Source organism: Hetaerina americana, unplaced genomic scaffold, assembly GCF_022747635.1.
Source record: "Hetaerina americana unplaced genomic scaffold, ioHetAmer1.1.p SCAF_6, whole genome shotgun sequence".
NCBI lineage: Eukaryota > Metazoa > Arthropoda > Insecta > Odonata > Calopterygidae > Hetaerina > Hetaerina americana.
The window spans coordinates 55,387,568-55,403,193 of record NW_027287205.1 but is presented as its reverse complement, the minus strand read 5'-3'; the positions used below and the strand labels follow the sequence as shown (position 1 = coordinate 55,403,193).

At 39.5% G+C, this 15,626-nt stretch overlaps 1 protein-coding gene across 1 annotated transcript; it reads left to right on the top strand.

The window, feature by feature from the left end:
* The first annotated feature begins 3,437 nt into the window (after positions 1-3,437).
* Positions 3,438-14,485, top strand: LOC139695443 (trypsin-1-like). Its single transcript, XM_071594229.1, has 5 exons — positions 3,438-3,746; positions 6,408-6,582; positions 7,657-7,962; positions 8,726-8,939; positions 14,297-14,485. The coding sequence occupies exons 1-5, from the start codon at positions 3,599-3,601 to the stop codon at positions 14,483-14,485; spliced, it is 1,032 nt and encodes a 343-aa protein (XP_071450330.1). The 5' UTR covers positions 3,438-3,598.
* Positions 14,486-15,626: the final 1,141 nt, after the last annotated feature.

Genomic DNA, 15,626 nt, shown 5'->3' with positions numbered 1-15,626 from the left:
AGACCGTCATCCATTAGTTCATCAACTAATCCAAAGCTTGTATGTTTTAATTCCGGCTTTGAATATGATTTCCATTTAACTACTCCAGTAAGATTAATTTATGGCCGAGGGACAATGCTAGCTAATGTTACCACCTATGATATAATGACTGATACCACATTGTTGAAACATTATAGGGCTAATGTATTTTTATTAAAATTGACACGCAATAATGAGAATATTTTTCTTCAAAGTGCCCAAGTATTTAGCTAATCAAAATTTCAAAAAGGGCTTCAATTTAATTGAAATATTTTAAGAAAATAGTACGATTTCCCCAATATTGGTTTTGAATCAACAGTTTAACCATAAAAGACCTATAAATATTTGCATTTTCTTGCCTTTAACTTTGACACGAGTGATAAAAACTAAAAAATAGTTCAGTAATTAGCATCTAAGTTCATCTAGTAGTTATTAATTGCTGAGAATCATGCGTGGCATGGTGGAAATAGACCATAACACTGTTTGACGAAATCCTCCCCTTAAAAATGTATTTATTTCTATGGAGATTTGAGCAAATGTTTCAACATGCCTGATATGTAGCCAGTGTATTCTAAAAATAAGCCTAAATAATAACTTTCCTATTTTCTCTGATAGTATAATTACATTTAGTACGATGAGTATCCAATCTCTTTCCGAGTAGTATATTTCTGTTAATACCATCGCCTTTGCTGCCAATCATATTCCATTAATTTGCGATACCCTTTGTAAAATATTGCATCTAATATAAAACGATAACAAAGTGTATCGCGGTAGTTAATATAAGTAACTGATATTGCTAGTGCTATTCATTCATATTATAACGTGCATGTAAGAAGTTAAAATCTGAAAAAAGACAGATGATTTGATAGAAATTACTAGAAACTAATTATTCGGTTATATTAACACATAAAATTAAATTAAAAACCCCAAAGATTAATTTATCGTGAAAACCTTATTGAGCTGGAAATTATTGAGTGGAATAGGTTATAAATGTATTACCCAGGGCAAGCAGCACCCTTGGCTAGAAATCACATTTATTCATATTCATAAAATAATTCTGTTTATGTCAAAGAGAATAAAATTAAGTGACGTAAATGATATTAAACGAACAGAATTTATTTCAGGCAACATCTTATATCCAACCAATATGCAAAGAAACACAAGACGGGACAGATAAATCCACAAATGGAGCAGTGATAAATCACATCTACGTTACTTTCACCCTATGACCTATATCTGACGAGTTTTTTGAGCATCTCAAAAGTTTTGTGATGATAAATCACTGGTAGACATTACTAGGAAGAGTCTCCGAAAGTAGATAATGAATAAATCTCGATCCAACTTAACCTCATCTGATGACCTACATTCAGCCATTACCAGAACATATCCGAAATTAAACGATCCCTTAGATGATGTCATCAGCAAACAGTGCTTACCAAACGATAAGCTAGCTGACAGCCCCTCCCTTCTCCTCGCGTTTGATAGACATCGAGGAAATCCTCGTGCGGCTTTGATCTCCTTTTTATTCCGCGGGCCAGGGATAATTGAAAAAAGTAGGGCAGACCCTCCCTGCTATTTTTTTTCAGGACGAAGTGCACCGCCTGGGATAAAGCCAAAGCCGGTCGTGCGCGTGCATACGAGCATAATGCACTTCGTGCATTATGCTCGTATGCACGCGCATAATGCACGAAGCGTCATTCGTATGAGAATCAGCGTGAGTGAAACGAATGCGTCATTCGTTTCACTCACGCTGCACCTTGGGAAGACCCACCACCCCCCCTCCTCCCTATTTCTCACCGCGCGTCAAAACATCTCGACGCAGACATGCACACACACACACACACCCACGCGTACAGTCCCAGCTGATCCAGTCAGCTCTATTACGTCCGTCACTTTCACTCACGCCGAACGGAAGCTCGCTAAATTGAATAAAGGAAAACCGAGCTCAAGGCGCCGTTGCAGGTTGCATTGCTGTCGTGTTCGTTCTGTGGTTTTTAATTTAATTTTTATTTTTTATCCCTCCTCGCGCGACCTTAAAGTGGTTTGAACTAGACCCACAAAACGCAAAAAAAAAGAATGAATAAAAAAAATGTAGGGACACGCGAAAACGTGCCGTAGAAGGCGGGAGAGGTGGGATGGTACCACCGCGTTATTGGCGATCGATTGGGGCAAGAAGATCAATTCTTTCAGAGATGGGAAGGGAAAATTAGTGATGGAAGGCCACGGAGAAAGGTGAGAGAGGGTGTTGCCAACTGTTCACTTTCCCTTTCTTTCCTCGAGAGTCCTTGCGCACGAGAACAAGGTGGGAATTATGGATGGCATGGAGGCGCGCTTGCCTTTTTGATGTCTCTGCGTCTTGCATTGCATCGACCGTGAAGTGCAAGCGATATCACATTGTGATGTTGTCCACTTAATAAAAATGTGACTTAAATGCAATGTTTTGCACAAGCATTACCTCCAATATAAATATTTGAAATATCTCTTATGTTAATACGTAATATCTCTCATTTTTATGTCGATTTTTTATGTGTAATAAATCAAAGTTACGGGAAGAGAGAGAGTGGGTATATGCAGCAATATTATGCACGCTAGTCACTATATAAAATGGCAATATGGATGTCATTCACTAAACGAAAATAATTCCAATTTGTTTTTGGTTCTTTCTGCAAATGCTGACTAGTCAGACTTCCACAGATGCCGCTATATACCCTAAAGAGTCATGTTGCCTGTAACAGGGCTTCCTAGTTAGCTGTACTGTTATCTTTCCACTTTTGTTATTTTATAAATTTTTGTTACTGTTACTATTTGCACAACTACTTGGAAAAATAAACACTATTTGACTTGATGACATTCGCTAGTATCAAACGGAAATTGGAAAATAAGCATACTACACTCCATAAAAATGTTATCACGCTGTAAAAACTTATTGCAATAGCAATGTGGCAAATATTTAATTACGAATCCGCCAGTAAAATCAGAAATATCCACCTTTTGCGATATATAGAAATTAAAATAGTACGGCACAACCGTAAACCTATTTTGGTGGAAGAGTGGGGGCGAAGGAGGGGAGAATGGGAAGAAATTTTCGTGCCCCGAGGCTGTCTCAAATTCTGAGTGAACGAGGAAAGCCAACTCTGTCAGCGCGTGTCGAGGGGTTCTCGCGGAGGGGGGAGGGGGCGTGCGTTGGGAGAGGGTTCGCGGAAGGGAGGGAGTCACTCTCGCTTACGGCTTTGCAGCGCCGATGGCAGTAGGCTGGTGGTGGGGAGAAAAAAAGGTGTAGGTCCCGTCCTTGAGCTCCGACTCTTAAATACTCGCGATACGTTTGTCAGGCAAGCATTCGTTCTCCCAGAGAGCAGCGGTTCGGACAAGCCCGCACCATCCGGGCTTCGACTGTTGCGGTTTCGGGATCCAAGAGGAGCGTTAGTTATATTACGACTCGATCGAGCGATCTCCGGAACAAATACGACAAGGAGTTTGAAAGTGGCAGCGGGAGTACTGAACGACCGGATACGACAAATTAAGGAGGGATAACAGAGCGGTCATCGGACGAGCAGCGAAATACGGCGATAAAGAGTGTTTTATGTTCGAGTTGATAGGAATTTTCGGAAGAATTTGCATTAAATCGAGGCGATTTGATCATCGCGGACTCGTCATGGCGTCGGCATTGAAATTCCTGGCCTTCGGCACCTTTGTTGCTCTATTAGGATGGGCGGAGGGAGCCAGAAATAGTAAGTAGACCAAAGGATAATTTCTATTTTTTCCACAAGTCTCAATTTCTCCTATGTGCTACTAAAAATTTAATCAAAGACTTTAGGAAGCGGTGTCAAACTTCTAAATGTAAATATCCCCTGAGATTGACTGTTTTCTCATGAATAGAAAACAAACCATACTACTTGGACTTGGCGAATGAGAATAGATAGTGCAAAAATGACAAAAATTGCACTTTAAATCATAATTGCATAGTTTTAAAAGCATGCATGAAAACATATACTAGGTATTTAATGGTAGTAGCTATCGCCAGCCCATGACATGCCATTTCGTGTAAATTCATAACCAAATAATATAGTTAATTATGAACTAAACGAAGATTAATGGCGCGGATAACGGAAGTGCTTTGCCAATGTCAAATCCATTCCTGTGGTATTTCATAATCAAAACCGAAACCGAATCCACCTGTTGAAAATCCATTTTCTTATGTCAAAATGAAATTCCATTGAGTAATTAATTATTCGAGAGGCTGATGCTATCGATCGTGAAGGGCGGGCGATATTATTCTGAGGATGTTTTTTGGTGAAATTGTTTGTCCTAGATCACAATTATTAAGTTTACTCGCAAAAGCTGCTGCGACAGGCGATGTAGGCGGCAACACCATCCCGCGCTCTGAAGATGGATTGATGACTTAATCAGCGCGTACTATATGGTGCGTAGTAATCCGTAACGTCACTTCACCTCGAAACATGACACACTTTCTATTCAGAACAAAATTTATCTCTAACATTTATTTGTTCTCAAGTACGTCAATCAAACTCGATGTGTGCAGGTGAGTGAAATGGCACCTGATGCGGAGCCGCATCGCTTTATCACACATCACGCCTAAAAGGATTGTCGACACGCGCTATCGATCTGAGGAGCAGATGCCCCACTTCAATCAGTGAAATTTCCTACCCACCTGTATTATGTCAAGGCTGTTCGAATGCAATTCTGAATGTCGAAATTGTCGATTTTATGCCCGTCCCGTTAAAATCATAAGATAAATAAACTTAATTAGACGGGGCAAAGTAGGCAATTATTTTCGGAGACAGTTTCAACAAGGACACGGGGGTAGTAGGTCCTTGGTAAAGAGATTCGGATAGGTCGCGAGCGAATTTGAAATTTTCTGTGCCATTATAATTAACTTTCCAAACCTATCTACGGCACTAATCCTCGACTAATGCCCTAAAAATCATTCATGAATAGCTCCTATTTCTATGTCTAAGAAATTAACTTTAAGGCGGCCATTAAATTGAGGATTGTTATTGAATTAAATATATTGTCCTCGACCTTGTGTAAAAGATTAAAAAGAACATTTAAAATGTCATTTTCTCATCTATATCTCGGGAATTTTCACCCTTTAAGCGAGTTTATGTTCAAGAAAAAACTTAATTTCAGCTTAAAATCATTTAATATACCTAACAGGGATGAATATTTGACACCGTAGTTGGTATCTGAAACTATTGTATCACAAAATATGGATTCGTAGGATTTTATTTATCTCAATGATTAATTATCCGTTCACAAGTAGTTCATTAGTAGTTCATAAATTCTTTACAGTGAACTCTAAATTATTATATTTGGAATCAAGCTCTCTAACAGGTATTGTAAAACAATTGTTAAGAACTCACGAATTGTAGCTCGTTATCATGGATGGGAACAGTTTCGCCGATAAAATAAAATTACTCCAAAACGCAATCTTTCATAGATTTTTCCTCAATTTTCATGTTTTTATTTGAGGCTAACTCGTTATTTCCTAACCGGTTTTCATCATTAGGCTTCCCAACACAAAGAAAAGTATTCTTTTTCAAAAGGATCTCATTCATAATTAAACATTTTTACTTTTTGTGGGGACAAAACAAAGATTTACTCTTCGCTATGGATTCGCTCATTAAACATAAAGCGACTTCATATAATATGATCTTCTGGGTCTTTGTTTGCTCTGGTCAAATATTTTACATATTATAGTTTAATGACATATCAATTTTAGTTTATGACTCTTTTTGTCAATAACATAGGGACTTGTAAATTTATAGAGTACTGGGAAGAATATTTTGGTTCCGATTTGATTATTGATTAATTATTAATTTCAAGGTAAAACATTTCTTTCCGTAGTGCTGGAAATTTTTGAAATGCCTAATGTAATCACTTTAGAGAAAATGACCCACTTCAAGAGTCTTCGATAATTGAGATTTATTTTTAATGAACTCGAAGTTAAAACAGCAATAAATTTTTAATTTAGAGGATCCAGACCCTTTGAAACGGCATTAATCCAAACCTTTAGAACCGAGGAATTCTTCCCAGTTCATTTTAATCTAAAATTGATTAAATGGTTCGTGAGAAATAAGGAGCATTTTCTCTTGGCACAAGCGCTCATTATCTACGTAGTATGCTTTTGGCTTCGAGCCCATAGTCGATCAATGGACCCACACAAATTTTACTGCCTCATGATTAACTTTAGAAATTTTCACTGGCAAGTAATTACGGCTGGTGGATTCGGTGAGAGATTTTTCCCCCGGGCACTGGAAGGGAATAGGTCAAGGGAGCCTTATATTAAACCGGCGTGTACTGTGGAGTACACCGGATGGTTCCGACGGCGGAGAATATACAAATAAACTAATTCCCATCTTCTCTTTCAGTGGCGGACGTGCCGTGTGGTCGATCCAATCGGAAGGGGAGGATAGTTGGGGGTGTGACTGCGGAGCGGGGAGAATTCCCGTGGCTAGTGTCCATCACACGGCGCGGAGGGCACTTCTGTGGCGGCACGTTGCTCAACAAGAATTGGGTTCTGACCGCGGCTCATTGCCTCTGCAGGTGAGGAGAAATGTGTCTTGGTGATTGATCGGCATCGGATAAAACACCAGAAAACTGATATTCGTCAAGGAAAAAACATTCAGATTACGTGTCCGGGTTATTCTGGAGGGTGAGGTGCCCATCTGGTAACCCATGGTTCGATGTTTGTTCGAGACCCGCTTTGGTCATTCGTGTTGTGTGTTCCACCCTTGGGATGAAGTGAGAGGGGAAAAGCCGAGAGTGGCTCGTGTGTATCCCAGGGGCAGACACCCCAACAGATGGAATAATGGCAGAATAAAATTATTTTGATTGAGATTATTCTTTTAATATCGTTGTGTGAGTAAAAAAGTCTTTCCAGTAAACAATAGTTTCCCTTATTTGGTTAACATTGAGAAACTTGACCAAAATAAGGTCATAATGGAAGGCAATTGCAAGATTTCATCTGATAGTTGTAAAATACTTGGCATAAGTCCTTTGTGGTTACGTCACTAAATTCTATGGGCAGCAAACCCTTTAAAACTCTGAGCTACATGTATCATCACATGGGGATGAAGGGGTACCGAATAAAATGAATGAGAAAGGCATTCAAAAACGATCGCATTTATTGAGACTGGTGCACTTCGATTTTCGCGGCATCTGGTATTAAGTATTTCACATAGCTGGGAATTCTGGGTTTCTTTGCAACCATAGTATGCCTAAGACCATGTATTTGTGTTAATTCATATTTTTTACCTTCTTTCTCATTATATGTCAGAGCATATTTAGTGAAGGCATTGGCATTCACATCCACCATTAATTCTCTATGCTGAATATGCGCTGCTTTCCCTGATACAACGTCCAAAAACTTGTAAGAACTACTGACAACACTACATTCATGAACAATCATGAACCTGGATATGTGCCTACTTTTGCCAATTTTTTACCAAAAAAGTTCTGTGAGAAGGATGCGATCATAAGTCTGATATTGGCTTTTGGAGTGTGGTACTGTCTAAAGTAAACGAAAATATTGATTTAATGTATTAAAAAAATAGCAGCTTAAGGAACACTCAATTGCCATATACATTGTTTAACATGTCCGACCCATGCCTTTTTTAGTGGTCCAGTTCGGCTACCTATGACTCAAATCCGAGTTACTGTGGGAGAATACGATTTAACCAACAAAGATTCGGCGCTGCGGAAACAAGAGATCCCAGTGGCGGAAGCTGTTCTGCACCCGGCCTATGAGTGCCCCGGGTACACGCATGACATCGCCTTACTCCGGCTCCAGTCTCCAATAGTCTGGTCGGATTCCGCTTGGCCGGCATGTTTGCCCGAACCCACTGGCTTGGGAAAGGTCGGCATCATCTCCGAAGACGACCAACAAATTCGAAGGTCTGCAGCAGGGCAGTCACGTGGAGAGAGGTAAATAATCTCGCGTTTCCAAATGGAAGTGGACGGGGAAAGAGTTGACGAATTAAAAACGGGTTGAGAGTTGAAAAATTAAATGCCCGAGGTAACTGAATGTCACGTTCTCCTTGTTAATTTACTGTCGGATGCTCTGTTATTAATGCTATGATTCTCGGAGTCGATGCGATGAATATCAAAATAGACGTGGAGAGATAAATTCTGGGAATAGAGATAATTTGTTTTGATAAATCTACGGAAATTATACAGCATCCAATCTCAGTCTGTTTAAAGATTATGGCCAGAAACTATTCATTTGCAATTTATCAGTATGTTTCTCACCGTTATAACAATTCCGTGCATCCAGAGTTAATTAAAGTAATAGTAAACCTGCTGAAAATTCACTCTCCTTTCACATCGAAATAATAACTTTGCTTCCTCTGTCTCTCACTGAATATATCATACATTAAATAAAAAGCAATGGAATATGTATTCGTTCGATCGTGTTTTTAATTATTTACACCATCGCTCACACAATTGAATACGTCTTTTTGTCTAAAATCATTAAATAGGTGCAATATCTTTTCTAGGAACAGTCACTGACAAGAATAGTCTACATTTATGATAACTAAGCTAATATCAGAAATATTATCGTTATAAAAGTTTTTCGCGACACTGCTTGGATTTTAATCAACTTGGCATTTATTCCGTATCACTTAAAAAATCTAATCAAAAAAAGCGAACCTTTAATTAAAATGTGATTTGTTTCCTTTCGCCACAGGTTCATCCAATGGGAAGCAACAGCCGCGGGTTGGGGTTGGCTTCACGAGAATTCCGCCAAGGGAGGAAGGGCGGACAAACTGCAAAAGGTCTCGGTGGTCATCGTCGACAACGATCAGTGCCTTGACTGGTATCACTCCCAGGGAAAGAAAATAAAGATATTGGATTCCCAGATGTGTGCCGGACACGAGAATGGAGGAAGGGACTCTTGCTGGGTTAGTATTAAACACAACCTAATAGACAGAATTTTTTGCAAGGTATTTTATTCCCCTAAAAGTAAACTATAGTGAGTTATTTTCTTTTCAAGTATTTGGACGCTTCATTCTCATACATAGCTTCCCTTCTGCTGAAAATGGTGACTCTGACTAAGATAATTTTTTGCGTGCTTAAATTAAGTGACTTAATGAAGTGGCACAATATTCCACAATGCCATAAATTAATACTAAACGAAGTGGTTAAATTCTCCCTGGTTATGCTATATTTGTTTAGTAAGGATTGACACTTCCTTAAACATGAATGTTTATCAGTTCGTCCCATTCGGGTAAGCGTGAAATTAGAAGTAGTTTTTATAGTAGAAGACCGACAGCTAAAGTCATTTGCGGGAAAGGATGAAGGGTGGAGACTAACCCGGAGTTGGCATTAGCCTACTCTTGTCGAAAGGTGCCAAGGGGTCCGTAGTGTAATGTCCCATCCGACGGACGTCGTGCTCATTCCAAGTGCTCTCCACGAAGCACCTCAAACAGATATCGGGATACCACTGAACAATTTGTTGTCTCCAGGGTTGGAGCCCGGGCCCTCTCGGTGGGAATAGCGCAAAATTTGTTGAACTTTACTGTATGAGGTTTTTTCGGAATAAGTCAATGCCTATTAAGTATAAATACCAGGAATGTCATGCGGATAAATAAAAGAAACATAAATTCGTAAGTTTTAGCAACGAATGTATAACATTTAATAAAGTCGGTTAACGTAGAAAATACGCTTCGTCAACCATTGCAATGAAATGGTATAAATTTACTCTTTGACGTTTATTTAGTATGTGAGCAAAGGGAAACTCTTACTGCTTTCTCCGTGAAATTTAAATAATTTCATCCCACACTGCAAGACAATAGAAACCTCCAAAAAAATATCATCTGCTTCTTGAAAGACATCTTATATAGTAATTTTCCCTCTCTTTTTGGAAGATAGAGGTTATTCACAGTTGTAATAAGGAAGGCATAAGCATTTTGGCATAGAAATAAATTTCTCTAAAGAATAATCTTTCAAATAAAGAATGCCGGCGGTCAGTGTTCGGTTGGTCTCCAGATAATATTTTATGCATCAGTACCCTCTCACATTAATTCCCATTTGTCGTTACTCAATAAAGAACGTGTAATTGTTACGTCCAGGGATTTTACAGGCACGATCAGATAAAATTCACCGAAATCCCATATGAATTTTAAATCCAGCTCGAGTATATGATTTCATCGTTCGTCAACTTTAATTAACAAACTCTACTAACTTGTGTCAACAGGTTAAAAAAAGAGGAAATATGGGAGAGCTACTAATTTCTCGTATTTTTTGCAAGGAAAAACAATTTTATCCCTCCACTGACAAATTCTTTCGAGAGTTAACGATGTCATCGCTTATCTGTGAAGCTGACTGTAGTGGGCCCGAACGTATATTTTTAAATAAATAATAGAACGCTTGAGCAAATAATCTATCGAAAATTTTAGATGGATTCCCTATTGGTGACTCACTCAAAAGAATTTTGATCATTGTTTTCCAAGCAAAGCCCCACCCGGTTTGGACTTTTTTGTTTTTTTATCATATTTTTCTTGACGCAATGTTTACAGTGAGATGTTACTTAGAATATCCAAGTATTAAAACATAATTCTACTAACACGACAACATGATTTTAATAAAATTACCGACTGAATAATATTAAATTGTTAACCGATATAATTACCGGTAGAAAGAATGCATTGAATTAAATACTAAAATATTAGTCAAACCATGGTAAACTTAAATGAATTACTAATAATACGTCATTTGTAAGGAAAACATTGTATAAGAACCTCCAGTTTGTTTTGACTTATAAGTAAATAGATCCTTGGCGTTCTTAAACCGTGCTCTCTTTTGCGCAATATGTAATTAATCTCTTGAAATGGAAATCTCTGCAAATGATTCAAGTAGTTACTTCAGCCGTTGATCCAAGTTTTCCGGTTTTGATCGTCTCATACTTTCGATTGTTAGAGCGCCCACCTCTTGCGCCTTTCCACACATTATCTAATGCACCAACATCATCTCCTCATAGCTAATAAAGGTGAAAAGAATTGAACATGTAGGTATACGCTGATTTAAGTAGGTTAAGTTAAGATTTTAAGTGTTCAAGTCGCCCATAACGATTAATGCGTATTTTCGATTGCTCACAGAAACACCGCCGTTTATAAATTATCCCGACGAATAAAATTTATTTTCTTGAAGGTTCTTAAAATAAAAACCAAAATTCAATTTTCATTCTAAAGTAGTTGATAGTTTACAAGTTTAAAACTGAAAATAGAATCTCGTGTATGTGATTAGTTCAATTAGTTGATATTATTATTAAGGATTTGTGTAACATTAGCGAAAACCAGATTTTTCTTCTTAATGTAAAAAGGGATTTAATAATCGCTGAATTCCTAATGTGATATATTGACTATTTCAGAATTTATATTAACTCAGTGATCGATTATTTGTTAATATGATTAAGAGCATAGTTATCGTTAAATTATAATATAAGATAGTAGAAATCAGTATTATCATATATTGTTTTAATCTAATCCCACAGATTGAAAAAATTATCTAAAGAAGGTTTCCTTTTTTATGTAGTCCCAGAAAATGTTATTAAGTATTGAGCCACTAAATAAAACGACTAAAAGCAATATGTTGCCATAAGCGACACAATGTTAAATGGACAGGTTCGTGTAGGTCCGTCGTTTGATTGAGATATTTCCGCTTACATTACGTGTGCGATGGCCAATAAATTTTTTCAAAGAAAAATGTCGCATTTTCTCGTCATTTCACGTAAAAATTGGCGACAAAATGCACTCTTTGAACAGTTTCTGTCATTGCTGCATTAATTTCACGATAGCTGTGTCGTACTGCAGTCGGGCCAACTTGGGAAAATAACTCAAAAACGCCAATTACGGGGTTTCTATATCGATAAGCATCGAGTTAAATGGCGCCAATTTTTGCCACACTACTGCCATAAAATCAGATCGGTAACTCGAAACAAAGGCCAATCGGGCAACGAATCAGACCAAAATAAAAACAGTCCTCTTCCACGCGAAGCGTTTCGATCAAAAAGTGTCCCGTTAGACGCTCTGGACTTTAAAATCACATTCGCGAGTGGTATCTTCAAAAAATCGATCGCAAACCGTTCCAAGTACTGCAGCTGAGCCCCGAGGTGCGACCCTCCGCCCTTCTGAAAAAAAAGAAAGGAAGAAAATAAACTCAACCTTCTCAGCCCATTCACAGCTCCCTTTAAAGCGTGCGTTGCGTCACCCGTCACGTTCCTACTCAAGCTCTCAAGGACGCATGACCTCAAATGGAGCCCAGCTCCTCCCTTCCAACGCGGCGTTAATTCAGCGCCTCCTCCTCCTCGCCCTCCCCCCTCGTTTTCCGCCCTTACATAACTTTCTCTCTCGCGTACTCACACATACAGTTCCCCCCCTCCTGTCCCCCTCTATCTCTCTTTCTCTCTCTCTCTACCTCTCCCTTTCCCCTCGATCGCACCCCTCCCTCCCCCGCCTGCTTTCACTCTTTCACTAAATTCCGCGGAACAATCGGCTCACTCCCCGGACCAGATTACTGCAGGAGGCTCCTGTTAATTTTTTTCCTCTATCTCTTTCTCTCTCTCTCTCTGCCCCAGTTTTTTCCCGAAAGCGGAGAGGCGCCGCGTTGTTGAGCAAAAGATACGTTCTCCCGTGCATAAGCGTGCCATCAGCCGGGGGAGGGAAGGAAGATTATAGTGGGTGTGTTCGTGGGGCGGTGGGTGGGAATAAATAAATATTCGCGAGCGAAAAAAAAAATTTACGTAAAAAAAAAGGTGGCGACAAAAGTGGGATGTGTGGGGGAGAAAAATGAAGGAGCCCGGGGCAGTTGCAATGTTTTGACCCCTATTCCCCCGCTCGGACTCGGGGATTCTCTCACTTCCTAAACTGGCGCACGTGCTTCAGCTCGTGCGCGACTTGGTCTGTTTATTTTTTTCCTTGTTTTTTACTCCATCCCTCCTCCCTCACGTTTCCCTCGTTTTCCCTTTTCTCTTCCCCCCCCCCTCTGCGCGACTTACCGTACCCACACCCCATCCGGCGCTAGGCTCATAACCTGCCTCACACCAATGGGACCCCCGAACCCACACCACTCCTGCCCGCTCTCCGACGCTCTCTTGTTTTTCTCCTTTTATTTATTTATTTATTTCTGCAGCTTTCCTCCGTTTGTTTTGAAAACGTTGGGGCGCAGGTGTCAATGGTGGTGGCAGCCATACCCTCATTACTCCCATTCCAATTTTCGAAATCGTCAAAAATTATGAAGACGTTATCGAAGGCATTATTAAGTGTGGTAACGCTAGAGGGAGGTGGATCAGAGGAGTGGGAGGTGGAGGGAGTGCGCGTCAGTTTAAAAGGGTAAACATTGACGGTGTGTGGGCGTGTCAATTCGCTCCAATTTCCATCCGCAAGTCGGAGCGCTCAGCGCGGCTTCTCTTGTTTTTTTTTCGATCCTTAACCTCTTTACCGTGTTTTCCATAAATTGTGTGTTGTTTACGGAAACATCCGTCCTGGTTGAAATTTCTTCGCTGTCATTTCCCCCGACAGTTATGGAAAAAAATAGAGGTTGTGTTTTTGTGAAAACGTATCGACTCTTCGAGAAAATCATTTCGCCACAATTTTTCGTATCGATGCTCAAGTTAAGAGAACGACATAATCGGCACCGCACCTTGAGTAAACATATGCGCTTCGGAACTGAGGCCCATTTATTGCACGCCCGCATGTATACGAACGCAGGCATTGTTTGCGGTAGCGTTAATCAATTGGAAATATGGGCTGTTTTATATTTTCAAATACTTCCGAACTGGGGATTATGTGGGCAAGTCCCTCGTGTTATATCTGGGATGTTCTTATCTAAATTATCATCTGTTAACAAGGTAGAAATAAGGTAAAAAAATCGTGAAGGAATTAGATTTTATTAATTCTACTATATGTGTGAATTGGCAGCATATACCTATAAATTCCTACCTGCAGAAAATCATTTGTGTACATAATCAAGTTTGTTGAGGAATGTGAGTTCTGAGATTCTCGGTCTTTTTCATTATATAATGCTATTAAAATATTATATTTGATCCCCAGCAGTTATTATTCAGGTCCATCACGTTTATTCAGGTCATTTAGGTGAAGATATAAATGAAACGATGATGACATTTTTCATCAACTGAGATAGGATATAATGTTCATCCATTGGTCGCAGTACTAATGTCATGCCGACCTAATTAGGGAACAGTTTGGAGTCTGGTAAAACGAAAATCTCATTCCCGTACTCTCTATCTGTGCATCCTTAGGCCGACAGCGGTGGCCCTCTTATGGTGGACGGTCATAACGGTCCTGTGGTCGTGGTCGGCGTGGTGTCCACTGGGATCGGATGCGCGCGGCCCAAACTCCCCGGGCTGTACACCAGGATCTCCGAATACATGGACTGGATTGAAGAGAACGTACAGAACACGGTGGAGAGATCTCGCCAGCTCCAGTAGCTGTGACACTCGCCAGCGTCGGTTCGCCCTGATGTGATCTGTGGACGTACTGTCCCTTCCGAATTGACTCTACAGAATTTCAAGTGCGTCACTCTGTGACCGGTGAGCTGTGGTTGATGGGCCCACCGGGTGCTGCTTAATGTGTTTTCAAGCAGCAGAGCGTTGTGGTGCCGTGGTTTTGGCCGAGCCAAAAACTCGAGGCTGTGAAATTTTCGTCATGTTAATCGTTAATTTATTTTATTTATATCCACGCGTGATCGTTAGTCATTTTTATCAAGGCCGCAATTATTTCCCTGCCTGTGGAGGGTTTAAAAAGGCTGATAATTTCAGTGTGCCTTTGTAGTAAGATCTACATTTTTTTTTAAATAATGTTCGATGAATAGATTATATTTGATTTCGTTCCGAGAAGTTAGTGTTTTGCTGACTAGGTGAAGGCATAAAACCTCATGGAAAGCTTTTACTATTGAATTGGATGTTCATTAATAATGCGAACCTATTTCTATTGTTTTTACTAAAGTTCCTCAGCGAAAATCCGAGAAAAAAATTTTCCTATGGATGAGTCATTTATTTCATAATAATCACAAAAGGATGTCATTTTTTTGAAAGATAAATAGTTGCATCGTTCAACAGCATACCGGATTTGAGTTCCCGGCGGTAGACTGTCATTTAATGATAGCATCGAACGCGGTGTGCACAGCTGAAAAGCCCTCAGCTTTTCAATTTCGCAAACGAAACTCGGCCAAACGCAGCAGTATGTAGGTGAGGCACCGGTTGTCACCAGTTTGAAAGACACCATTTAATTGCAATAATCATTATCCTACTTTCTTTAGAGCTGGAAACCCTCAATTAAAAATGCATCCTCCGAAATTCTCATATTTTCCATGATTTTCAAGTGAATATTTTCCAAAGCTCGCTAAAATATTGAAGGAAAATTTTTCCTCGGAAAGTTGTACCCTTAGTTATGACTTTTAACGTTAGATTAAATACTTCGCCCGCTTATTTTATAAATAAGAAAATAATTTTTGAAGCATTGGACTGCTTTTTTTGCTCGGCAAATTACAAAGGTTTCTGTTTTAAGAGACCTCGTAAGAGTGTTGTCAAATATGTTTTTTTCATTTTTATACCTTCACATATATCGTGG

Coding starts and splice junctions, on each gene's coding strand:
- LOC139695443 (XM_071594229.1), top strand. CDS start 3,599: ATGTTCGAGTTGATAGGAATTTTCGGAAGAATTTGCATTAAATCGAGG. Junction 6,583..7,656: donor GCGGCTCATTGCCTCTGCAG/GTGAGGAGAAAT, acceptor TGCCTTTTTTAG/TGGTCCAGTTCGGCTACCTA. Junction 8,940..14,296: donor GAGGAAGGGACTCTTGCTGG/GTTAGTATTAAA, acceptor GTGCATCCTTAG/GCCGACAGCGGTGGCCCTCT.